Below are 26,750 nucleotides of genomic sequence, written 5' to 3' on the forward strand. Positions count from 1 at the left end.
AAACAACCAAGGATATCAAAAGAAAGCTCAGCACAGGGTTGAAAATACCAAGCTGGAGTTTGGGAAAGTTCCATAAGGAGCAAGCTCAGTGAACATTTTAGCAAATTTGGAACAATTATAAATCTGCAGGTTGGTTACCAAAATGATCTTGAGGATGACTTATTCAGTTTGAATAGAAATGGTGGTGGCACAGTGATTAGCCTCACAATGCCAGGGACCTAGGTTTAATTCAGGCCTTGGATAACCGTGTGGAGTTTGTGCATTCTGCCTGTGTCTGCGTGGGTTTCCTCCCACATTCCAAAGATGTGCAGGTTAGGTGGATTGGCCATGTTAAAATTGCTCCTTAGTGTCCAAAGATGTGGGGTTACGGGGATAGGGCGGGGGAATGGACCTAGGTAGGGTGCTCTTTCATTGGGCTGGTGCAGCTTCGATGGACTAAATGGCCTCCTTCTGCACTGTAGGGATTCTATAGGCACACTTACTTTTAAACAGCATATATCCAAAATTGTTTGGTGTTTCTGGCCCGGATCTTTAGATTCTGCAGCCGTTATTCTGTGCTCTTCATACTTGTTTCTAAGAGTTCTTGTCCACATATTTTAAAAGAGAAGATGGTAGCAGTTGATAAAATGACAGTTGTAAAATTGTATTTATTGAAGGAAGTCAACTGAAATTGAAACTGAAGATCTTTAACAGTAGTTACATCCAGTCAAAGTGTATAAGAATCTACATTCAATGCTCGGGAGAAGCTGAGACATTGCATCCTTACTGCTATCACCCCTTCCCCATCCACTTCCCCCTTTTACATGCACAGACAATTGTCTATGTTCCAACCTGTGAAGTTTGAGTAAGTTATCAATCTAACCGGACAAAGATATCAATATTATGAAGCAGAAGTTGTCTCGATACACATTTTTTTACATCTAACACAAACTCCATTTTCGTAAGCTCGCTTTCAAATCAAAACATGGCTTCATACGTACACATGAGGTCATATGTATAAAGATATCTGGATGAAGAGTTAACCCATTCTATTGTTAATACTTGCATTGGACATTATATGAACTATAACTATACACTGATCTATCTGACTGATAAAACTCAAATAAAACTCTGACACACCATTATATAATTCAAATTAAAGCTATGAGTTAAGTTCAAGAAATGCAATTAACAGTAAGAATAATAAAGTGCAAAAAAAGTTTTCTTATACCCTATGCGCTGTAAAATCAAAATGTTCAAACAATTACAGCTGCAGATTGCTTGTTTTGTGTTTGGAAATATTATAACACACTGATATTACCACAACAGAATTGAACTTTAAATCTGAAACGCACTGTTGCAGTTAAATCCCTTATGAGTAAACATTGTACTTAGACTATATATCTTTCAGGCCCAGTGACATATCTATGTGAAAACAAATATGGCAAAGATTTAACTTGTTAACGGATGCTTCTATCAAATAAACCCAACTCAGCAAGGTAGCTTTTGTCAAGAGAAAAACTGCAGAATGTCACATTGTAAATAATATCTTGGCCTAAAGCCAGTATTTATCCTGTCAAACATGGCTGTTGCCTGGTATCGAGTCAACATTAACTGTGCCTGATTCAACTCTGCCTACATCAGTCCACAGTTGCTGCATTTTCATACATATTAGAGGACATACAAATGAGAAAGAGCAATTGGAAAAGGCAGTGAGGTACAGGAAGCAACTGGTAATGTTCTAGACATTCCTCAACTGCATCAACCAGATATTTGTACCATTGGTCCTACCTTCAGAAGGAAACTAATGAGCGTCTTTTCGACAGCACGAACACTGTAGATTTTACAAAGTGCACCTCTGAAATCTCCATGGGTGTGCCTGAAATATTTACAGTTGCAGTGAACTTGGAGCACATAGTGACTCTGCAATCATTGCAGTGGAGCATCGCCAAGCCCAAACACTACTGACAATTTTACTTAATAGCAACAGGGATGACCCAAAAGTCAGTGTGCTGCACTCATTGTCTTATTCCAATTCTGATCTGACCTGCAGCTATATTGAGTAGTGCTCTCAGAACCAGGACCCTTGCACCTGAAACAGGCAGAAGCCACAATATAATTTGTACATTAGAGTCCCATGATATCAATTTGAACCTGACAATATATTTATGCATGAAAGTGGAAGTAGTGTGCAACGCTGGACCAAGTGGAATCAAACAGCAATAGTATTTAAGGGAGCCCCATTAACACTGCAATGAAGTTACTGTGAAAATCTAGTCGCCACACTCTGGCGCCTGTTCGGGTACACTGAGGGAGAATTCAGAATGTCCAAATTACCCAACAGGATGACATTGTGTTGGAGCTGCAGGTATCCAGACAAGTGAAGAATATTCCAACACACTCCTGAATTGTGTCTTGTTGATGATGGACAGACTTTGGGAGTCAGAAAATGAGTTACTTGCCACAGAATTCCCAGCCTCTGTCCTACCCTTGTATCCACAGTATTTAAGTGAGTTGTCCAGTTGGTTTCTGGTCAATAGTGACTTCCCAGGATGTTGATGGGTGGAGGAATCAGCGATGGCAATGAATGCCATGATGGTTAGATTATCTCTCTTGTTGGAGATGGTCATTGTCTGGCTCTTGTTCCTTCCAATTTATAAGCCCAAACCTCATTGCTGTTCAGGTCTTGCTGCATCTGGACAAGACACAGACTGCTTCAGTATCAGAGGAATTGCTAATGTTACTGTGATTTCTGTAAACATCCCCAATAATGATCTTATGATCAGAAGTTAATTGAAAAATCAGCTGAAGATGATTCAACAAAGAACACTATCCTGATCAATGCCTGGGGCTGAAATGAATGACCCCTACCACCACATGCATTTCCCTTTGTGTCAAGTATGACTCCAGCCAGTAGAGAGTGCTCCCTTATTTCCATTGACTTTAGGTTAACAATGGATGTTTGTAACACAATTGGTTTGAAAGTTGTCTTGATATCTAAATCACTCTCAACTCACCTTTGAAATTAAGCTCTTTTGGTCAATTTGGGTCAAGGTTGTAATGGAGTCTAGAGCAATAGGACTTTTGCCAACACTTCCCATTGCTTTTCTGCTGATTGAGAGTAGACTCTTGGGGGATTCTCCGAAATCCCAGCCAAGTGTTGACGCCGGCGTAAACACCAGAGTGGTTAGCGCCGGTGTCAACGGGCCACCTGGCCCAGCCATTCATCGGTCTCTAGCGCAAAAAGGCGGCCCTGCACGAGTCCGTGCATGCGTGCGACAGCCGTCTCCGCACTGGCGCATGCACGTGGTTGCCGTCTTCGTGCCGGTGTGGAGCAACATGTCGGACTTTACAGCGGCTCGCTTGGAAGTAGGTAAGCCCCCTCCAGATCGCGGCTTCCTGCCGATTGTGAGCCTCCGATCACGGGCCTGGACCCCATGGAAACTCCTCCCCCCGGAGTCAGATTTCCCCCGATCCAAGACAGAACCACGCCGGCGGAACTCGGTGGGAGATCGGCCTGTCGCTCGCGGGGAATCGCTGTAGCGGCCTATTTCAGTGGCCCCCAACCGGTGCCAGAGTCCGCAATTGCCGCTAATTCTCCGGTCGCCGATGGGGCATGGTGGAAATTTCCCCCCCCCCCCCCCCCCCCCCCCCCCCCCCCGGCAATTCTACAACCTGGCGCGGGCTCGCAGAATCCCACCCTTGGGATGGTTATAGGCCAGGTTGGATTGGTCCTGCTCCTTGGAGACAAGACCTACCTGGGAAATGTTTACATTGTCTGGTGGATGCCAATGTTAGCTGCGCTGGAATAGCTTGGCTAGAGGCACATCTAATTCTGGAGCATTGGTCTTCATCACTACATGTGGAATATCATCAGGACAGGTAGCCTTTGCTGCACCTAGTGCGCTCCACGTTTTACTGACATCACATGAAGTGAATGAAATTAACTGAAGGCAGATGTCTGTTGGTGAGGAACCTTGCAAGAAGACTAAAAAGACTAATTTGAAACTTGCCTGAAGGTGGTTGCTCTGCTTCCCCACTGTCCTTTTGACTCCTTTGCTGGATTCTGCCATCATTAGTAATGGAGATCTTGACACAATCTCCTGCCATTATTAACTTAGTTGTCCACCAGAATTTGTGACCAAATGTGACAGGACTCCAAAGTTTTGATTTGCTCCATTGGTTGTGGGATCACGGTAGCATAGTGGTTATCACTGTTGCTTCACAGTACAGGGGCTCAGGTTCGATTCCTGGCTTGGGTCACTATCTGTGTGGAGTCTGCACGTTTCCCCATGTCTGCGTGGGTTTCCTCCAGGTGCTCCGACTTCCTCCCACAGTCCAAAGATGTGCAGGTTAGGTGGATTGGCTATAACAATTGCCCTTAGTGTCCAAAAAGGTTAGGAGGGATTACTGGGTTACGGGGATAGGGTGGAGGTGCGGGCTTAAGTAGGATGCTCTTTCCAAGGGTTGGTGCAGACTAGATGGGCTGAATGGCCTCCATCTGCGCTGTAAATTCTGTGATTCCCTTATGTGTCAAGTTTTGTTTTATAATGCTCCTGTGGAGCCCCTTGTACATTTAATTACATTAAAGGTTCAATGGAAAGATGTCCAAAGATGTGCAGGTTAGGTGGATTAGCCATGATCAATGGCAGGTTTATAGGGATAAGGCGGGAGAGTGAACCTAGGTAGGGTGCTCTTTCAGAGGGTCAACGGGCCGAATCGTAGGGTGCAGGCTCAATTGGCCAAATAGTCTCCTTCTTCACTGTAGGGATTCTATGGATAAATACCAGTTCTTGTTGTTGGCCAATATCACATTGCTGTCTGTGGAGTTTTGCTGTGTGCAAAGTGGCTGTAAGGTGCTTTGAGGTATCTGGTGGTGGTGCAATGTTCTAAATAATGGAAGCCATGATGTGGAGATGCCGGCGTTGGACTGGGGTGAGCACAATTACAAGTCTTACAACACCAGGTTAAAGTCCAACATGTTTGTTTCAAACACTAGCTTTCGGAGCACTGCTCCTTCCTCAGGTGAATGAAGAGGTTTGTTCCAGAAACATATATATAGACAAATTCAAAGATGCCAGACAATGCTGAGAGTGCGAGCATTTGCAGGTAATTGAACCTTTACAGATCCAGAGATAGGGGTAACCCCAGGTTAAAGAGGTGTGAATTGTCTGGTTTGAGACAAGTACTGGCTTGCGTCCAGTAATTCCTCTAGTAGCGTCTGTCGCAGTGGTCGTGGGTACGTCCTTGTCTCCTAGTTTTTTTAGCTGCAGCTTTCTGAGTTCGTTGCCCGTAGCTAGTTGGAATCTCTCCATCAGTTCGTCCAGTGTTGTGACCCTGCCGTCAGTGGATAGGTCCCTGACTGTCAGGTCCCACCGTCCTGTCTCCACCTTTTAATGGTGGCGTCAATGAGCACTAGCACAAACCTATGGTTGTTGCAGATGGGGGCTTTGCCGGACATTTCGGTCAGGCCGAATTACTGCTGTAATTGGTTCCAGGTCTGGAGGATGGCTACCACCACTGGGCTGCTGGAGTATTTTTTGCGTGGGGATTGGAGGTCCCCTGTTGGGGGCTCCGAGGTGTACAGCCCTCGGTAAAAGGCCTCAAAGATTTTGTTGACCGTTTCTGAGTCTGTTTCTAATGCGCCTCTGTTGTCCCTAACTTGCGCAATCTCTCGAGTGGATGCCTGTTTTCTGAACTGGAGTGCCAGCAAGTGGCTGGCTTTGTCTCCGTGTTCGTATAGGATCCCCTGTGCCTGGCATAGTTGGCGCACTGCTTTCCTCGTGGGGAGCAGGTCAAAGCCCATTTGTAGCTTTTTCCTCTCTGCCAGGAGCTCTATGGTCAGGGCCTCGGAATATTTACAGTCTGCCTCCAGTATGGAGTGGACCAACTGCTGCCTAGCCGTCCTTTCCTCCTTGTGTCTTCACACTTTGAAGGCGATAATTTAATCTCTAATCACGGCCTTTAGCGCCTCCCAGAACGTGCAGAGTGAGACCTCTCCGTTTTGGTTGTTTATTTGTCAGAGGATTGACATAAATAAAGAGGCTAACATTTCTGATCGGAGTGTGGTGGAGGCTGGTTCAATCGCAGATTTCAAAAGGGAATTAGACTGTTACATAAAAAGGGAGAACGTACGGGGTTGGGATGTGATTGCTCATTCAGAGTCAGTGCACACACGATGGGCCCAATGGCCCTGTAACGATTCAGGGAATATATATTTTGATTTGAATAGTAAAAATAAAGTCCACTTTACTGCTGCATCTTGAGTGTAGTGAACTTATCATTCACCAACGTGGACCCAGACTCATACCAGCTTCAGTCTCTCCCTCTCAGTGACTCCCAATCAAGCTTTTCCTGGTGAATCACCTGAACCCGGCAGCGATGCGGGCAGCTCCAGTCTGGGGGCTTTCTGAAGCGTGTGGCGCGCTGTTTGTGACGCGGGGGACAGGCGCTGAGGCTGCAGGTGAGTTATTGACGGCCTTCCTTCAGGTGGGCCGAGCATTAAACTTGGTCCAGATTGAGCCCACTCCGGCAGACACTTTACCAGAGAGCGCTTAGTAACTGAAAAAGGGAGGCTAACGTTTACCAGACCCCGTTACAATTACTAAGAGGCTGTCTCATGTTGTTTTATGTCAGTTCGCTGACCTGAAGAGTAATTTTCTGCTCGTGTTTTTTGCAGTGTTAATGGTAAAATTCAAAGAATTGTTTACACTGTTTTGTCAGCCGTGGCTCCGTTCTCATACTTACCCGTGAGCCAGACAGCTGTCGGTTGAAGTCCGACTCGAACCGCAACGAGTGTTGTCTTTCAGTTCAGATGTTAAGCCAAAGCAGCCTCTGCCCACTCAGCTGGACATAAATGATCAGGTGCCCGGGCCAATATTTATTTTTTAATCAGTATCAGATTTTCTATCTTTTATCACTTTGCTGTTTGAGGGAATTCGCAGAGCAAAATGTGGCTGCTGTATTTTCAACATTGCACAAATGTGTGTGATTGGCTGTAAGGTGCTTTGGGATATCTCATTTTGAAAGTTCTATAGATACAAGTCTTTCTTAATTTGTATTTCAACTAATACGAACGTTGCAGACACTGGCCCATGTTTAGCATTAGAAGTAAGTTGGTTACCAAAGTCGGAGAACGGCACAACAGAAGGCAATTGGCTGTGTCTGTGCTAGTTCTTTGCAAAAGCAATGCAGCTGGTTCCAATCCCTGGCCTATCCTTGTAGCCTTGCATTTTTCCCCCCACTTAAGATAATTATCCAAGGGCAGCACGGTGGCCTAGTGGTTAGCACAACCGCCTCACGGCACCGAGGTCCCAGGTTCGATCCCGGCTCTGGGTCACTGTCCGTGTGGAGTTTGCACATTCTCCCCGTGTCTGCGTGGGTTTCGCCCCCACAACCCAAAAATGTGCAGAGTAGGTGGATTGGCCACGCTAAATTGCCCCTTAATTGGAAAAAATAATTGGGTAATCTAAATTTATAAAAAAAATAAATAAAAAGATAATTATCCAATTCCCTTTTGAAGGCCTCGATTGGCTGTCTCCAAGGGACTGTGGACAGTACATTCCAGATGCTAACCACTTGCTGCATTTTCTCAAGTTGCCTTTGATTCTTTTGCCAATCTCTTTGAAATTGATGTCTCCAGTTATCAACCCTTCTGTCAATGGGAAGAAGGGTTTGTCCCTATCTACTCTGTTCAAATCCTTTTATGATTTTGAACACCTTTATCAAATCTCCTCAAAAATTTCTTCTCAAGGGACAATGGCTTGAGCTCATAATTTAAATGCTTCATCCCTGGCACCATTCTCATCAATCTTTTCTACACCCTCTCCAGTGCCTCCATGTTCTTCCTAAATTGTGGTGCTTTGAATTAGACAAAACACTCTTAAGGCTGAACTGGCATTTTAATAAAATTCAACATAACCACCTTGCTTGTAATCTGTGCTTATATTCATAGAGCCATGGATCCCATATGCACTTACTCAAATTGCCACCTTCAATGATTGTGAACATATACCACCGGATCCCTCATGCACTGCCTTTTTGAATTATATCTTCTATATTATAATTCCTCTCATTACTCAGTACCAAAATATATCACTTCATACTGCATTAAATTTAATCTGTCACACCCACCAGCTTGTTTCTGTCCTCTTGAAGTCTGTTAGTATCCTTCTCACAGTTCACAATGCTTCCAAGTTTTGTATCTTTTTTTAAATAAATTTAGATTACCCAATTATTTTTTCCAATTAAGGGGCAATTTAGTGTGGCCAATCCACCTACTCTGCACATTTTTGGGTTGTGGGGGCGAAACCCACGCAGACACGGGGAGAATGTGCAAACTCCACACGGACAGTGACCCAGAGCCGGGATCGAACCTGGGACCTCAGCGCCGTGAGGCGGTTGTGCTAACCACTAGGCCACCATGCTGCCCTCAAGTTTTGTATCATTACAAATTTTTAAATTGTGTCCTCAACACCAGTGTCCAGTTCATTAATATATTGCTCAGAAACGTAGAGGAGCAAGCCCTGGGGAACCCCACTGTAAAGCTCCCTTCAGTCTGAAAAGCAGTTATTCACTGCTACTCTATTTCCTGTCACTTTGTACCCATAATAGCACCATTCTTTCTATTCCAAAAGCCTCAACTTTGCTGACAAGTCTGTTTGGTAGCACATTGCCAGACACCTTTTGGAAATACATGTGCACAATCCTCTCTGGTAATCTCATTAACTCAATTTTTCTGGAGTTTTTGTAACAAGTTCATGCTGGCTTTCCTTTTTTTATTCTGCAGTTCACCAAATAACTGTTATGTTGTCCTGGATTATTGTTTCTAAGAGCTTTCTCAACACTGAGGGTAAGCTAACTGGCCTGCAAATGCTGAGCTTATCCTTTCTTTTGTAACATTTGCAATTCCCAAATCCTCTAGTATCACCCCTGTTTTTAAGGAAGATTGGAAGGTTATTAACACTGCTTCTACAATTCTGACTCTTACTTCCCTCTGTATTCTTGGATGCATCACATCTGATTTACCATCTGACTTCCCAAATTTAATAAAAGCCAAGCTTTCTAATACCTCTATCAATATTTAGACTATCCAATATCTCAAATGCATCCTCTTTGGTTATGATTTTGACAGCATCTTCCTTCTTGGTAAAGGCAAGTACTCACCTGGTACCTCAGCCATGTTGCATTCTCCCTGCCTCTGTATTTGTGTGTCTCTCTCTTTCTTTCCCCCCCCCAAACCAGTCCCAAAAATCTAAAGCCTTCTCTCCTGCACAAGCTCTTTAGCCACACATTCACTTGTTCTATTCTCCTATCCTGTACTCACTAGTACGTGGCACTGGGAGTAATCTGGAAATGACTATGTTTGAGATCCTGCTTGCTAGTCTTAATTCCCTAAAATACGTCTAAATAACCTCCTCCCTAGCCGATGTGGTGCCATGGGCTTGGCTCTGGCTCACTTTGCAGATGAACCATCACTCTCACTGATATTCAGGATTGGTTACTGGGTGGAGAGCCAGATTTGGTCATGGGACTGCACTACCTGCCTTGTCCTGCTTGATTGACGTACATTTAAGCTGAGAGGTGACCACACCCAGAAACTTGTTATCCATAAAACATAGCTTTGTGGATGTACTGCAACAAGGCCAGCTACCTGCTCATTCTCTGAAACCCGGAGCATGAACATGCTGCACATGTGGTTGCCCAGGTGGTGAGAGGTTCCCTGGACTTCCCACATGGAACAGGTTGTACACCCCATGGAACTGAGATGCCCTGACATGCCTCTACTTAAACTATTTAATGACTTAACAGAGATAAATGAAAGACTTAAATAAATGAAGACTTACCAGCTACTGGGGGGGGGGGTCTTTAGACTTGAGACCAGTTCTGGGGGAGATTGGACGTGTACAAGTTGGAATGTTTGTAGCTGAACAGAACCAGGCCTAATGCACTTTAAGTGTGGTGAAAGTGCACTGACAGCACTTTATTTTATGAGGAGGTTAACGTTAAGTTTTTCTCAACTCGTATCATCAGTACATCTCAGATTTCAGATTGTTGTTGCTGCGCCTTATTATTTAAACATTCTCTGACATCTGATTGATTAATTAAGCACATTGTGGGCAGCACGGTGATGCAGTGGGTTAGCCCTGCTATCTCACGGCGCCGAGGTCCCAGGTTCGATCCTGGCTCTGGGTCACTGTCCGTGTAGAGTTTGCACATTCTCCCCGTGTTTGCGTGGGTTTTGCCCCCACAACCCAAAAGATGTGCAGGCTGGGTGGATTGGCCACGCTAAATTGCTCCTTAATTGGGAAAAAAAAGCACATTGCATTGACATACAATTAATTTTAGGCAAAATTGAGATTGGCATTAAATTTTATACTAATTGATCTAATTTTACTTTAATGTTAAGTAAAATGAAATTAAAAGTTTACCTGTGTTCTCACACGTGACTCCACACGTTGATACTTCACTTAACGATTTATCCTTGCAGCAATGCTTGGACCATGTGTTGCATTCATTGTCTTTCTAGCTTAGGAAATGGAAGTAATGTTCTGTACTGAGTTTCTAGTATTCATTATTAATAAACTAGTTTTATAATTTATAGTCTAAAATACCTAGTTCTCATGGAGCAATCTGTTTCACTACTATTCAAAGAGTGGGGAACACAGGACTCTTGTGTATTCTGAACTAAGTACATTAGCAGGTTTTGATCTGATCAGGGACAACTCTAATTCACCTGACCAAGATCAGTGGGCTTGACAGTTTGTTTGTAATGCAGAACAAGGCCAGCAGCACAGGTTCAATGCCCGTACTAGCTTACCCGAACAGGCGCCGGAATGTGGTGACTAGGGGCTTTTCACAGTGACTTAATTCTTGTGACAATAAACAATTATTATTATTATTGTGTGTCTTATGGCAATCACCTATGAGGGAGTAGCTTTGGCTCATGGCCACAAGGGAAAACTAAAACATTTAGAAACCAGAAGCTGGAAGCATGACCTGAGGGACAGCTATTAAAACTTTTAATTATATATCGAAGGATGACTCTTGATTGTTCCTCAGTCCCAGAGAGGTGAGCAGACATGGCTGAAACGCTGCATTTCCAATCAGATGAGTCCAACTACGATGCTGGCAAGATAGTATTTAGTTGTCTCGGTGATGTGAGACCTGAAGCAGGCAGAGATGTCATGCTCCAGTGTAGCTCTAATTCATTGCAGGAAGCTGCTGAAGTGGCCCTGTCATTAGGGACTGAAATGTGTTCAATTTGGCTTCAGTTCACTCTGCAAGAAAGTCCCATTACTGATAAGTTGTGTTGTGCCTTTTCCTTTTAGTCTGTCTTTTCCTAATGCTTTGTTCCAATTATGGCAACCAGTGGGTTTGTCCTGCTTTCTTTTAAGATCTATGTTCTAATGCTCAGAGTCGCAAGATTCAACCGGCTATCGATCAAAGAGCCAAACACCAGTTAGTTAATTCAAGGTCAAGGGTACTTTATTTACTTAACTTTGGGCACCCGGCTTAGGTCAGAGAAACAGTGGCCGCTGTTCGATTCTGGATCTATCGAGTTTGAAGGAGTAACTGCTGCTCAGCTGGGTTCATCCGTCTGGTAGTGAGTATTGAACTTGGACTTGCTTCTGGTGTTGCTGCAATTGGAGATGGTTGTGACTGGGTACCAGGCCCAAGAGAGGACGAACATATGACAAACTCTTCTTCTTATACTTGGGGGTTTTCGCGCTCTTTTGGGTGGTCCTTCAGTTTGGACCCCACTAATTGGGTGATCTCTGATCACTCCGTTCGATTCCTTAGCAATAAGTGGGCGAGGATCTGGATGGCGGGGCGTGTCCCAAGCGGTCACTGACCCCGTTGTTTACGCGTCCCCTGAACAGGGAGTGGCACCGAAATGTCTGAGATTGTACCGGTCTCTCGACTACTAGTCCTTTGTTCTGGTGGAGATGGGCCACCAAATGCTAATCGGACAATCAAAATGATAATTGTTCGGAATTTCAATACCGTCTGGACTTCTTGGTTGTAAATATACATTTTCAGGCTCTGAGCCTGCCTGAGTCTTGGCTTGTCCATTTTACCCGCTAGGCCTTGCGAGTTTCTCTGTACCTAGTTGTAAGTGGCCATCCCAGATGGCTACACTTGGTTCTGGTTGGAAGAACAGTGGAAACTAATCAGCTGGTGAAGTGCCAGTGACAGCTACCCATGGATTTCAATGCTTGCAAGGCTTCTTACAATCATCGTGTGTCCCAAATTGCTGAGGATGGGTACGTGAGTATATTGGAGAAAGAGATAAAACTGAAAGGCTGGAGATTTGAAATAAAAGCAACAAGTGCTGGGAAAACTCAGCCTGTCAGCCAGCATGTGGATAGAGAAACAGGTTTTGCATCCAATATGACTCTTTGGAACTCAAAACGTTCCCGTTAATGTTCTTTTCCTCTCCATGAATGCTGCCAGACCTGAACTTTTCCAGTGCTTGTTGCTTTTAATGGGGAAAGAGATGTTCTGCCTTTATGAATTTCTCAATAGGCTCGTTTTGAACATTTAGCTGTGGGAGTAAATTGCTCCTTGAGTCAACTGATCAGGACAAAGGGAAGTAACTGTGCCAGTCTTTACTTAGAGAGTGCGGAGGCTTTTTCTCCTAAATTTCCAAAGTCAAGGTTGGAAAACCTTCAGTGGGTTATGGTCCAATGGCAACTGATTGATTTTGTGAATGTTTGCATATTTTATAGTGAGCTATCGGAAAGAATGGCAAAGAACAAATCAAAGGCACAGAAGCACAAAGATGTCTTTAAAGTTGCCAACAGCAAAAACCTCAAGGTCAAAAGTAAAACCAAACCTGTAACTACAAGTCTCAAGAAGGTTAGTAAATACTTCACTATATTGTGGAAGCAATGACTTCTAAGACATACATTTTTAAATTTCTGTCACTTGAGCTAGTTGAGGTTATGTGATTTATGTCCTCCTGCCATCGGTCTTCTTTGTTTGATTTGCCAACTTATTTTTGTTGCTGTATGTATATTAATTCCTTTGGACTTCTGATATGTTTCAGAGATTAGGATGGGGGTGTGGAGTGTTAGAAATATGTTTATATCGCAGTAGGGTTCTGGGCATATGCTAATGTGTACATGGATCCTTGAGAGCATGTTGATATTTGTTGAGGATTTCTGAAATTAAACAGCTTTTCTGATACTGACTACTTACTGAAGCACTTTTTGTCTGAATGACCCTTTGGGCAGTTTTCATGGCATTTCTGCTGAAGTGATTTTGCTTGGTTGGAATTTATTAATCATAAGATATAGTGCGGATTTAGGTCATTTGGCCTATTGTGTCTGCTCTGCCATTCGATCATGGCTGAGCTCATCCTGGCCTTAACTCCACCATCTTGCCCATTCTCCATAGCCCTTCAACCCATGACCAATTTAAGTCTATCTAACTCCTTTAAATTTACTCACTGTCCCAGTATCCACCGCACTCTGGGGTAACAGATTCACAACTCTTTGGGAGAAGTAGTTTTCCCTCAACTTCGTTTTAAATTTGCTGCTTTGTATCCTAAGACTATGACCTCGTTCTAGAATGCCCCAGAAGAGGAAGCATCTGCTCCATGTCCATGTGTGCACTTACCTTGGGTCTGAAGTAATTAGATCTGTCTATTAGACTATGTTCTAGGAAATAAATAAGGATACTATCAAATCATCAACTATATCAGTGGCAATAAGAGGAGACCTTAGAGCGCATTAGAGAGGCAGCAATTAGTCACTGTATAAGGAAGGTAACTGATATTCCCTTCAATGGATCCATACAATTATTTCCTTCTCCAAAGAATCAGACACAGAATGATTCAGACTGTCAGATTCCCAGGGGGAACTCTCCTGGATTTCAAAAGTAAATTGGAGATCTGAAATAAAAGCAGCAAGTACTGGGAAAACTCAGCCAGTCTGCCAGCATTTGTGGTTGGTATGGCAATCCACAGTCAATTCATAAAAATTTAAATTTAGTTTATTAGATGAATGAGCAGCTAGGACATATATGATGATAACTAGTTTTCCTCCCCGCCACCTTGAAAGTTTTGAGTGACACCTGCATCCATTCCATGGTACCAGTCCTTATAACGTAATGCCTTGGAGTCGGGATGGCTCATTGCTGAGCAGGGCTATCCCTTGTAGTTATGGTTTATAACTCCAATAGGGCTTCTACAGACAGGGAAACAGGAACTTCATCATGTCTAAAGAAGGTAGGGTAGGTATTCAGAAATATTATTTTAGGGTCAGCACGGTGGCGCAGTGGTTAGCACTGGGACTACGGCGCTGAGGACCCAGATTCGGATCTCTGCCCTGGGTCACGGTCCGTGTGGAGTTTGCATATTCTCCCCATGTCTGCATGGGTTTCTCCCCCACAACCCAAAGATGTGCAGGTTAGGTGGATTGGCCATGCTAAATTGCCCCTTAATTGGGAAAAAAAAATAATTGGGTACTCTAAATTTATTTTTAAAAATATTATTTTAGGAATCTTGATAATTCTAGTGAAACCCTGTAATACAGTTCAGCAAATTTTTAGAATCACTAGCTAGGAAAGTTCCCTAAAATCCTGGAGAACTGAGGAGTTCTGATCTTGGTGAAGCTGCTGTCCCAGAGGGGCTTTATCTGCTCATGGCTGAACCTTGTTCTTAGCTTGTATTTATCAAAGTTGCTTTCCTCATTTCCTAACAGGAAATTGGCACCATTTAAAAATTCTTGCTCAATTAAAAATTCTGTTTCCATGGTACTCTCTTGCTTGCGCCTTTGTCTTGGCTAGTTTGGTCACAGAACTGGCCCATTGTTTTGGCGCTGTTGGCCTGTTACTTGATTTTATATGAGATTAAAACTTGTGTTCTCGTGTCAAATCATTGGAGCCAATACACCTTGAAAGCTGCAATTGAGAGATTTTGCCATCTAATGAGGAAGTGCTCAATATTTCATCAGCGCGGAACTGATCATTAACTGTTGCAGCCATTATATAGTAACACTTGACAGGGTAGCATTCACAATAGCTTACGATTGGCCTGTATTGTGCTGAGATTTTGGTGGCTGTTTATTCCTCCTTTCTTTTTTTGGCCCTGAAAGAACTAGACCAGTGACCTCATGATGCATATGTTAATGTTTTCATTGTCCTTTCTTGCATGCTTCCCCACAGTCTATGTTAATGCTGCATTTCATATTGCTGTTTTTTAATAATGTCACTCAGGCGTTTGATAATCAACTGAGTGCTTGTAAGTGCGCTGCAAAAACGTGGGAACCACGCTAATGGTATACTTAGTGCATTTTATGCTTTATAAGCAATGTTAATACAGTATTGTCCCAACTTGTGTTCTGTTCACGGATGGTCTTACTGAGTGAATAAAAACAATTTGGGACATTCATTTTATCTAGTGCTCGCATTAAGTTTTTTTAACGCAGCATTTTTGAAGTTGCTTGCTTGACTTTCAGTGCTTGCTGTTTTTTCACTTGAAATTATTGTATCAACAAAAATTTCAAGCAATTTAAACTGATGACTGAAAAATACATCTTTCTATTCCAAACAAACTCTTCTAGTTTAAAAAAAAATTAATTTAACGTGCTCTGCCGAAATCACAGCCAGATATGTCACCTTGGGTTTACTAGGATCTACCAGGATATCCTGGGGGTGGATAAATCACCCAGATCAGATGGACTACATCCCAGGATTCTGAAGGAGATAGCTGAGGAGATTGTGGAGGCATTGGTGGTGATCTTTCAGAAATCACTGAAGTCAGGAAGGGTCCCAGAGGACTGGAAAATGGCTAATGTAACACCCCTGTTTAAGATGAGAGGCAGAAGATGGGAAATTATAGGCTAGTTTAGCCTGACTTTGGTCTTTGGTAAGATTTTAGATTAAGGATGAAATTCCAGAGTACTTGGAAGGGCGTGATAGGATAGAACTGAGTCAGCGCAGCTGCGTCAAGGAGAGGTCATGCGTGACAAATCTGTTAGAATTCTTTGAGGCGGTAACGAGGAAGTTAGACAATGATCTATTTGGATTTCCAGAAGAATTTTGACAAGGTGCTGTAAAGGTGGCTGCTAGATAAGATAAGAGCCCGTGGTGTTTGGGGCACTGGCATGGATAGAGGATTGGCTGACTAGCAGAAGACAGAGAGTTGGGTCAGGGATTCTTTTTCAGGGTGGAAGCCATGACTAGTGGTGTTCCACAGGGGTCAGTATTGGGACCACAACTATTCACAATGTGCATTAACGATCTGGAAGAAGGAGGGCATTGTTGCTAAGTTTGCAGATGATAGAAAGATATGTAGAGGGGCAGGTAGTATTGAGGAAGCAGGGGGACTGCAGAAGGACTTGGACAGGCTAGGACAGTGGACAAAAGTGCAGATGGAAAACAATGCGGAAAAGTGTGCACTTTAGAAGGAAGAATAGAGGCATAGACTATTTTCTAAATGGGAAAAGGCTTCGGAAATCATAAGCACAAAGGACTTGGGAGTCCTAGTTCAAGATTGCCTTAAGGTTCACATTCAGTCGGCAGTTAGGAAGGCAAATGCAATGTTAGCATTCATTTCGAGAGGGCTAGAATACAAGAGCAGGGTTGTACTATTGAGGTTGAATAAGGCTCTGGTCAGACCCCATTTGGAATATTGTGAGCAGTTTTAGGCCCTGTATCTAAGGAGGGATGTGCTGGCCTTGGAGGGAGTCCAGAGGAGGTTACAAGAATGATCCCGGGAATGAAGGACTTGTCATGTGAGGAGCGGTTGAGGACTCGATGGAGTTTAGAAGGATAAGGGGGGATCTTATTGAAACTTACAGGATATTGAGAGGCATGGATAGAGTGGACGTGGAGAAGATGTTTTCACCAGTAGGAGAGACGAGAACCTGAGGGCCACAGCCTCAGACTGAAGGGACGATCCTTTAAAACCGAGATGAGGTTTCAGTCAGAATGTGGTGAATCTGTGGAACTCTTTGCCGCAGAAGGCTGTGGAGGCCATGTCACTGAGTGTCTTTAAGACAGAGATAGATTCTAGGGGCCGCCGGGTGAGTTACCGGGGAAGGGTGTGTGTGATGGAGCCCCCCCCCCGGGTGTGTTTGATGGAGTTGGACCCCCCCCCCCCCCCCCCGGGTGCTCCGGTTTCCTCCCACAGTCCAAAGATGTGCAGGTTAGGTGGGTTGGGCATGATAAATTGCCCCTCAGTGTCCAAAAAGGTTAAGTGGGGGTTACTGGGTTACGGGGATAGGGTCGGGGTGTGGGCTTAAGTAGGGTTATCTTTCCAAGTGCCGGTGCAAACTCGATGGGCCGAATGGCCTCCTTCTGCACTGTAAATTCTGTTTCCTTGGGCAGCACCTTCCAAACCCACAACCACTACCATCCAGAAGGACTAGAGCAGCAGATACCTGGGAACCCCACCACCTGGGGGTTCCCCTCCAAGTCACTCACCGCCGTTCCTTCACTGTTGCTGGATCAACATTCTGGAACTCACTCCCTAACAGCACACTGGATGTACCTACACCTGCAAATGTTCAAGAAGGAAGCTCACCACCACCTTCACAAGGGGTTTTGAACGTTTGCTCAGCACAAGTGGTCACTGGGACTCAACTGATCTTGCCCAGTGTCAAATCAAAGTTAAATGGGATTGTTGTCAAACACAATGGGATGCACATTACCACAACAGCAGTTGCTGCAGGTGCTGATGATTCAATCCTGAAGTGGGCTCTGCTCCTCATCCCAGTCACCACCCTTGGCCTTGGAAAGTGCAGCTTATCAAGGAGCTGAAGGAGAAAACTCGTTCTGACCCACTGCCTCTTCCCCTCGATCAGCTGGAGCTGAAGGAGCTGGAGTACAGACAAGTGAGGGTGCGAGGGAGATTTGACCACTCCCAGGAGCTCTACATCATGCCGCGATCTCGGGTGGACCCAGACAAGGAGAAACAGGAAGCTGGGCGTCTCATGTCCAGCACAGAGACTGGGGCCAATGTAGTCACAGCATTCAACTGCTCAGACCTGGGGGTGAGGATTCTTGTGAACAGGGGTTTCGTACCCAGAACAAGGATCAGACCAGAAACACGAAGCAGAGGACAGATTACAGAAGAGGTCGAGCTTATTGGGGTTGTTCGACTCGCGGAAACTCGCAAACCATTCATGCCGGAGAATGACGTTAAGAAGAATTGCTGGCATTACTGGGATTTGGAGTCAATGGCACAGATTGTGGGCACTGAACCAATCCTCATCGATGCAGACTTGGACAGCACAGTCCCTGGAGGTCCAATCGGAGGACAGACAAGAGTCACCTTGAGGAACAAACACCTGCAGTATATCCTAACCTGGTATGGGTTGTGCGCAGCGACATCCTACATGTGGTTCCAGAAGTTTGTACGGAAAATCGCCATCTAGTGACCAGTCAGTGATTCCTCCATTTACTTTGCCTTGAATATTTTTCTATCCATTTGTGGGAAATGTTAACGATGCTGTAAATTCTTATCAATAACAGTGATGTTCCAAACAAAAAAAAAAGACAGAGATAGATTCTTGATTAATAAGGGGATCAGGGGTTACAGGGAGAAGGCAGGAAAATGCGGATGAGAAACACATCAGAATGGCAGGGCAGACTCGATGGGCCGAATGACCTAATTCTGCTCCTATATCTTATGGGTTTATGGATATGGATGATTTGAGTGGAGTGCCAACTTCGGTTATAATTGTTCCACCATTGGTAGCCATATCTTTAGCTACCGAGGCCCTAAGCTCTGGCATTTCCTCAGTAAACCTCTGGTTGCCACCTCTCTTTCCACCTTTAAGACACTCCCTAAAACTTACTCCTTTGCTTTAAGCTTTTGTTCATTTGCCCCAGTGTCTCCTTATGTGGCTCGGTGTCATATTTTGCTTTAGGGGCGGCATGGTGGCACAGTCGTTAGCACTACTGCTTCACAGCACCAAGGACTTGGGTTTGATTCTTACTTTGGGTTAATGTGTGGTGTTTGTACATTTCCCCCTTGCCTGCGTGAGTTTCCTTCAGCTGCTCAGTTTCCCCCCCATAGTCCAAAGTTGTGCAGGTTAGGTGAATTGACCATGTTAAATTGCCCCTTCGTGTCCAATGGTTAGGTGGCGCTATGGGGATAGGGTGGGGATATGGGTCTTGGTAGGGTACTCTTTCAAAGGGTGGGTGCAGACTCGATGGGCTGAATGGCCTGTACTGTAGGGATTCTATGATTCTATAACGCACCTGTGAAGTGCCCTGGATATTTTATTAAGTTAAAGGCACTCTGTAAATACAGTAGTCACATTACATACACTGCAGTCTGCAGTTAATTGCCTTTGCATAATGGCTTCACAACTTCTCTCAAATTTACACTTCAAATCACAGGTTGGAAATTGTGTACCAAGGGGTGCATACACGCAGCCAGGCCTTGACACTGGTGTTAGTCTATTATGCTATGCCAACGTCCTGCATGTACTAATGTATTTAAAATGCATGTGGGGTGGAGGTGGGGGGAGAGATATATGACGTGTTTTAAATCTCTGCAATCACACCGTCGCATATAGTGCCAATCACTGACATAACTAACTCTAAGGTCAAGGGGGAAAATCTTTGGGTCTTTTTGAAATGAAAATCGCTTATTGTCACAAGTAGGCTTCAATTAAGTTACTGTGAAAAGCCCCTAGTCGCCACATTCCGGCGCCTGTCCGGGGAGGCTGGTACGGGAACTTGGGCTACTAATCTGCTAGTTTTGCAGTACGTCAGATTTTATAATGCACCTTTTTCTATAATGGCATCTTTCGTGCAGACCATTAAAGGCATGAACTGAAACGCAACTAATTTTCTCCCATCTCGCCACCGGCAGTGCCCAGGATATCGATTATCAATCCGGGATATTCTCGGGCAAGTTTAACAACCCTAGATGGATGTTAGGGTCCTGATTTTTAATTGTTCTTCTATAAATGGCCTCAACCAATCAAATAGTTACGGGACTGGTTTTCTTATCATTTTGTTCATGTTTGAAAGTCACCAGCTTTGCAATTTCTGAATCTTGTGTGCACACTGATTATCTTATTAAATTACTGAAATAAAAACAGAAAATTCTGGATAAACTCCAGCATTTTCAGTTTTTATTTCTGGTTTCCAGCATCTGCAGTATTTTGGCTTTATTATTAAATTACTGGTCAGGTATGTGCATGGCTCTCTGCCCACAATGAATTAAAATTTATATTTTGTCCTGAACAGCTTAACATTATGAACAATGAAAAGGTCTGTAAAGTCAATAAAGCATTTTCAGAAGTGCAGAAAGAGATCCATAACTTATCCAAAGACACAGCAGCATCCTCAAAGAAACCATTGCAGGTAACAGTTTTTTTATCATAAATATGTCTTTTATCATAAATATGCACGGTGGCACAGCTGCTTCACAGGCCAGGGAGCTGGGTTTGATTCCGACCTCAGGCGACTCTGTGGAGTTTTCACATTTTCCCTGTGTCTACGTGGGTTTCCTCCGGATGATCCGGTTTCCTCCCACAGTCCAAAGATGTGCATGATAGGTGGATTGGCCATGGTAAATTGCTCCTTAGTGTCCAGGGATGTGTAGGTTAGGTTTTGTTTATTGTTTATTGTCACGTGGATCAAGGTACAGTGAAAAGTATTTTTCTGCGAGCAGCTCAAACAGATCATTTAATACATGAAAATAAAATTAAAATAAAATTCATAAAAGGGCAACACAAGGTCCACAATGTAAATGCATAGACACCGGCATTGGGTGAAGCATACAGGAGTGTGGTATTAATCAGGTCAGTCCATAAGAGGGTTGTTTAGGAGTCTAGTAACAGTATGGCGGGGAGTGAGCTTGGGTGGAGTGCTCTTTCAGGGGGTCGGTGCAGACTTGACGGGCCAAATGGCTTCCTTCTACACTGTAGGGATTCTATGATTCTAAATGCTTTAGAGATTAAGGATACCTCTGTAAACTAGTTTACACTTTAGCTGAGTTTCTGGATTTATTTATTTGTAAGCTGTTTGTCTGTTTCCATGTGCTGAATTTTTTGATGTAATTTGACAAACTTCCCCAGTGCGCTGACCGTATTAATATCGGTACAGATAACTGTGACGTTATCAGATCTGTGAAACTTTCATTTCTGTGTGCTACAAAACTCATACATTCCTGATGAAGTGACACGGAAATTTTTGCAGTACATGTGCATATATAGTGGCAATTTACTGGGGGCTTTCTTTCTCCAACTTCTCTTCTGAGGACTTCTTTCTGGGATACAGTTCCAGGGGTATCAGCTACTTTCTGTTACCTTAACACAAATGACCATTTATCATGAGAAGGCTCATAAAGTGAGCATCTCAACAGCGGTGAACAGCACAGCTAAATCTAAACCCAACCATGTCTTTGAGGTCTTCGCATTTCTGACTCTCAATAGGGGTAGTTGATGAGTGGAACATCTTAGGGTTGCTGAAACGTAATGTCCTACATTTTCCTGTAGCCTTACTGAGATCGGCTAAGAAAGAAGTAAGCATCAACCACATGACCTTGTTGTTTCATATAGTTCAGCTACTCAATTGGTGTACTAGCCAAGCAAGGGGACTGAGGGCTATATTATTTCTTACCTGCTTCCAGGGGCAGTGGTTTTAAGAGCGTGCAGCTACAAAACACGGGCTTCAAGAGATTTCCAAAAATAAAATGGTGTACAAATCCAGAATACGTTGGGATTTGGTATCAATCTGCGTACAGAATTAAATAGACATTTAATTGCAATATATTGCAGCTGTTTAAGCCCCTATTAATTTAAGATCATGTTTTACTTTATGTTGCAGATTCCTAGACTGCCGCCTCCTGAACTGCTGAATGTGGATGCTACCACTCAGTTATTTTCTCAATTATGAAATTCAAAGATTGCTTTTGGTGAATTTGTACATAAAAATGTACAGTGGACAATGTAATTTGGAGTAGGCTAGAGATTTCTAATGCTTTAATCTCCCTTTCCCCCCCAAATGTTTGGTCAGTTTTCTTTGGTATAAAAGCTCACGAGGAATGAAGAACCTTGTCATCTAACCAGAGGCATTCAATAAAATGCATTTAAATCTACATAAGAGACAATTTGGAGTGCGTTGACGAGAATTCCCGTGGTCATGTCTGATCTGAGGAGATATTTACGAAATTCAATTTAGAAGACTACAAATGAGAATTATTGATATTGTACATTTGTTTGTATAGCGTTAAGAGACATTGGAAAAATTTGAATATTTTAATCAAATTATGAAAAACTAAAGCCATTTTACTTAGTTTTGCTGTGGTGAGTTACTTTGTGTACACAATAATCCAATTGATTTTAGCATCTATTTTATATTCCCAAGACCATTGGGTAGGATGTGGTTTACTAGGTCTTGTAGTCTCTTCCAACTTTCCCATGAATGATAGAAGTGAATGAAATACAATAGGACAATGAGGAAAGTGAACATCAAGGATGCTCTAAATAAGTGTAATCAGAAGATGAAGTCCATGAGTTAAAACATAGAAAATGGTAGTAATAAAAGTATGTTTCAAACTCCCTGATTATGATTTCTCAATGGAGGACTTGAATTTCCTCTGAACTGTCCACCCCTATCCACTGCTGCAGTGTCTTCGGAATACAGTGCAAATCCCTTTTGTGAGGTGGAAGTAGGAAGCAGCTGCAAGGAATTTACCATCCTACAGATAAGCAGATCAGCAAGTCCTATAAAAAGATAAATAGTTCTTTGTCTCTTTTGTTTTTAGTTTATTGGTACTGCTAGAATAATTAAACACCATTTTTTGCAACATCAACATATACAGCATGTGTACAACAACCAAAGTAGAACTGAACTTTGACTGTACATGTCTTCATATACAATCTGTGCATGCTCACACAGCCTATTTGTTTAACTTAAGTCCTTAAAGGAACAGGGAGCTTTTCATGTCCATGATCGTATCCCCTGGCGTGAGTCCTTATCACTTAATTCTGGTCTCTTTTTGCAACTTTCCTTTGGTCCTTATTATTCTTCTTCCTCCTCCATCATCAATGGTTTCCATTCAACTTGTGTTCCTGTTTGATTGGCCTGTTGGCTGAAGTCTAGTTCTGAACGATGTCATTATATGGAAATAACTTTATTGGGTTTTCCATTCTTTAATGTCTTCTAAGGATAATAGGTACCGTTGTCAAGGTTACTGCTAAGCTTTGAATCATAGAATCCCTATAGTGCAGCAGGTTTGCACCAACCCTCTGAAAGAGTACCCTACCCATGCCCACTCTCCTGCCCTATCCCAGTAACCCCACCTAACCTGCACATCCCTGGACACTAAGGGGAAATTTTATCATGGCCTATCCACCTAACCTGTCATACATTTAATCTAGTTGCTTCAATTTACGATCAATACAGCATTTAATATCCTGGGCCTTGAATTGCTCAGGAGAAAGCCTTTGTAGCCACTTTCAGGCAATCGGGGACTACCAGAATGTATTGTATCCCTGGAGAGATGGGTAAACAGATTATATAGGAATATGGAGTATTTAGAAGTAAAAATAATCAAGGAATAAAAAGAAGATTGAGAACAGTAAAGAAGTGTTTATTTTGTCACAGTGTGAATTGAATCAACCTGCTGACACAGGCTGGAAGGCTAGCCTGCAGGCTGAAGATTAAGCTGCACCCTTTTATGTTCTTGGAGGTATTTTAAACTTAACATATTTAGTTTTTAAAATGTTAAAATTAAACTAAGTCAAAAATGATTTTGTTGAACTTTCATAACATTGTGTCTGTATGCTTCATGAATATGAATTGGTAAAGATTTGGGCAAGTTCCAGGAACATTGTTTTCTTGACTCTGCTCACAGAAGTACCTGGAACAAAAATCCAAAGATCAGCAAGAAAACACTGGACAATGTCAAGAATGATCCATCACAGAAAGGAATACAGAAGATTACTTCAGTGGCCATGCTAGTTCTGCACGATCAACAGTTCTTTTGGCAGCAATGTTGTTGCTGAGCTGATGGAGAGCAATGTAGTTGTAGAAAACATTAACAACTTGAAAAGGGGGAGGGGAATCTTTTAGAAAGGAGTATTCTGTTCAGAACATGTATCATACCAATGCTCTTAAAGTTCAAATAAGATAATGCTATCACTACACTTTGGTATGTATAACATTTAAAACCACACCCTTGAAATGCAAAGCCAGCTTTTTACTTATGCCATTTTTTCATTTGCATTTATAACAATTTAGGGAAATCAAAACTTGACATGGATCCTTATATTTTAGAGTTACATATACACTTGAAGATGTATTGATTAATAGTGTCACAACTGAACCAAGTTGTTTACGTTATAAGTTAATTTGCATGTTGATCATGGACAACTATTTTTTAAAAAAATGTTCATTTCCTTTTTTCATTTAAGAAAGCAGATTCTTTAAGCGTATAGAGATTATTGAACTAGGCAGAAAGGTATTTTCTGAGCAGGCCTTACTTGACCAAATCTGTTTTCGAAGAATGTTGACAAAAATACAGAGCGCCATGAACAATAAACATAGTAAGAAGTCTTACAACACCAGGTTAAAGTCGCAACAGGTTTGTTTCAAATCGCTAGCTTTCAGAGCACTGCTCCTTCCTCAGGTGAACGAAGAGGTATGTTCTAGAAACATATATATTATATATATATATATATATATATAATATATATAGACAAAGTCAAAGATGCAAGACAATGTTTGAATGCGATCTTTGACTTTGTCTATATATATTTCTGGAATCCACCTCTTCATTCACCTGAGGAAGGAGCTGTGCTCCAAAAGCTAGTTGATTCGAAACAAACCTGCTGCACTTTACCCTGGTGTTGTAAGACTTCTTACTGTGCTCACCCCAGTCCAGTGCCCGCATCTACACATCATGAACAATGAGAATCTTGTCTCGCTATTACTTTTGAATGCGTGCAGGGAAAAAGGCTACAATCCTTCAGATGCAGCACAAATCGGTTCCTGAATGTGCGTTTGTGCTCTTTTCTAACTTTCAGCAGGAGATCAACTGGACAAGAATCTGCAATCAGGGTGGAACACATTATTTTAATGTACTGGAATAGTTTTCAGTACATCTTATTAAAGTTTGATCACTGAAGAGGTACATTTTTTTTAAACGAATGAGCAGTGTACCTAAAATTAATTTCTGTACAGAACTTAAATTGAATTGGAGCTTCCCTATTCAGGTTAACTTTCTAAACAAATTAAATTCTAACAGGGCCAGGCACAAATTTATTTTAGATGGTTGCAACCATATTTTAAATAGATGTACATACATTTTCTGAAAGACAGTCTCCAAATACAGTAGTCCCCGTTATACCGCGCCCCGCAATACCGCGGTTTGCGATATACGGCGGGGGGGGGGGGGGCTTATGGACCCCAACTTACTTGCACTGGGACGGAGCTGGGGCAACTTCAGGTTTCCAGTCGGGGAGCGGATTATTTTTAGCAAACAAGCCTGCTGACAGCAGCGAGAGTGATGGGCTGCATTCAGGAAGGGGAACCCTTACTCGCGGGCATTGGGGAGTGGGCTCAGTTTTAAAGCTTGGATGTTGACATCTGCAGTCACTTGCCCTGTGGTCTCTGCTCCGCTTCGAACAGTCTACGCCTCCGGGCGCAGTGTTGCGAGGCTTTTTCTCTGTACTCCTTCAAAATGTGTGATGTCCAAATCCTGTTTCTCAAATTACAGAATTCCTGCCTCCACACTTCTACCCTGCGTTGTTGCTGATGATATGTTTATATGCGTTTAGTTTAAATTTATATAGTTTAAAATTCCAAATGACTGTTCGTATGAGTTTTGAATGATAAAATGATCCGCGGCTCGGTGGCTGTCTTGGACCCCAACACCCGCGTTATAACGGGGGACTACTGTAGTTCACTTTTTAAAGAAAACTTAATGGGATATAATACAAGTTAATTTACGAAATTAACTTAAGACCTTCATTGACCAGTTTTACCTCTTAAGTTCTTTAGTGCCACCTGGTGGTTGAGCTTGTCAATTTGGTTCTTCAAAGTGAACATCGCACAGGAAACTCATGGTGCCCTGACTGCTCATTGTGCTGTGGTTAAGTGAGCTGCAGAGAAATCGAGGTCCACCGCACCACTGGCAAAATTAAATTTCTTTTTTAAAAATACAGTGAATTGACTCCATTATTACCGCCATTCGCTTCCTGTTGCTGCTGGGCAGAGGTAGTCATCATTCCAAAGAAGACACCTCTGGAAAAATTGTTAGGAAGTGGGAACACACCAGGGATCTCTCCCAACACTTTTTTTTTCTCCAAATTTCCTGGCCTCTGAGATTGAGAAAATTTTGCCCCAAAGGTTGACCATTTAATTGTTGGAATCCATTTCCAGTGTGCGATATAAATGCCATATATAGTCTGTATGTTCTATAGATAATGCCACTATATCACAAATAACCTGGATGATAATGCCTTGCTGTTAAGCATTTAATTAAGCATCCGTAAAACTTATAGCCCAATCTTCATCACGTAATCGTCCCAACACTGCTTTAAAGGAGATTATTAATTTAGCATTAACTTTGATGGAAGTTTATTCAGTCAATCAGTCTAAGAAAAAAGAGCTAAAGCACAATATTCTGCACGTGTTAACATGTGGGGTAATTTTTTAATGTTTAATCATGGACGCAGATCAGGAGGTGGATGTTAGGAATTAGACCCAGTAAAGTGTCTACTCAGGAGAGGATTTCTCATCCACCACAACAGTTTGAGACAAAGCAATTCTTTAAATGCTCGAGTGGAAATTAA

At 42.8% G+C, this 26,750-nt stretch overlaps 3 protein-coding genes across 3 annotated transcripts in view; 2 read left to right on the plus strand and 1 right to left on the minus strand.

Annotated features, from left to right (window-relative positions):
- Positions 1-12,095: 12,095 nt before the first annotated feature.
- LOC119972442 (ribosomal biogenesis factor-like) lies at positions 12,096-22,247 on the plus strand. Its single transcript, XM_038809140.1, has 4 exons — positions 12,096-12,245; positions 12,711-12,840; positions 20,194-20,310; positions 21,778-22,247. Exons 1-4 carry the CDS (start codon positions 12,184-12,186, stop codon positions 21,844-21,846), a joined length of 378 nt encoding a protein of 125 aa, XP_038665068.1. The 5' UTR covers positions 12,096-12,183; the 3' UTR covers positions 21,847-22,247.
- Positions 17,429-18,487, plus strand: LOC119972441 (surfeit locus protein 1-like). Its single transcript, XM_038809139.1, is given in 2 exon segments — positions 17,429-17,716; positions 17,719-18,487. Coding segments are annotated over 2 exon segments (735 nt in total). The 5' UTR covers positions 17,429-17,628; the 3' UTR covers positions 18,366-18,487.
- A 1,279-nt stretch (positions 22,248-23,526) lies between the features above and the next one.
- Positions 23,527-26,750, minus strand: part of LOC119972440 (transcription factor E2F5-like) — a 54,018-nt gene continuing 50,794 nt past the window's right edge. Inside the window, exons 10-11 of the transcript XR_005462047.1 lie at positions 25,941-26,086; positions 23,527-23,815 (exon numbers count right to left, since the gene is read on the minus strand). The gene's annotated coding sequence lies outside the window, so the exon portion shown is untranslated. The remainder of the gene's footprint in view (positions 23,816-25,940; positions 26,087-26,750) is intronic.

Source organism: Scyliorhinus canicula, chromosome 10, assembly GCF_902713615.1.
Source record: "Scyliorhinus canicula chromosome 10, sScyCan1.1, whole genome shotgun sequence".
In the NCBI taxonomy this organism is placed as follows: Eukaryota; Metazoa; Chordata; class Chondrichthyes; order Carcharhiniformes; family Scyliorhinidae; genus Scyliorhinus; species Scyliorhinus canicula.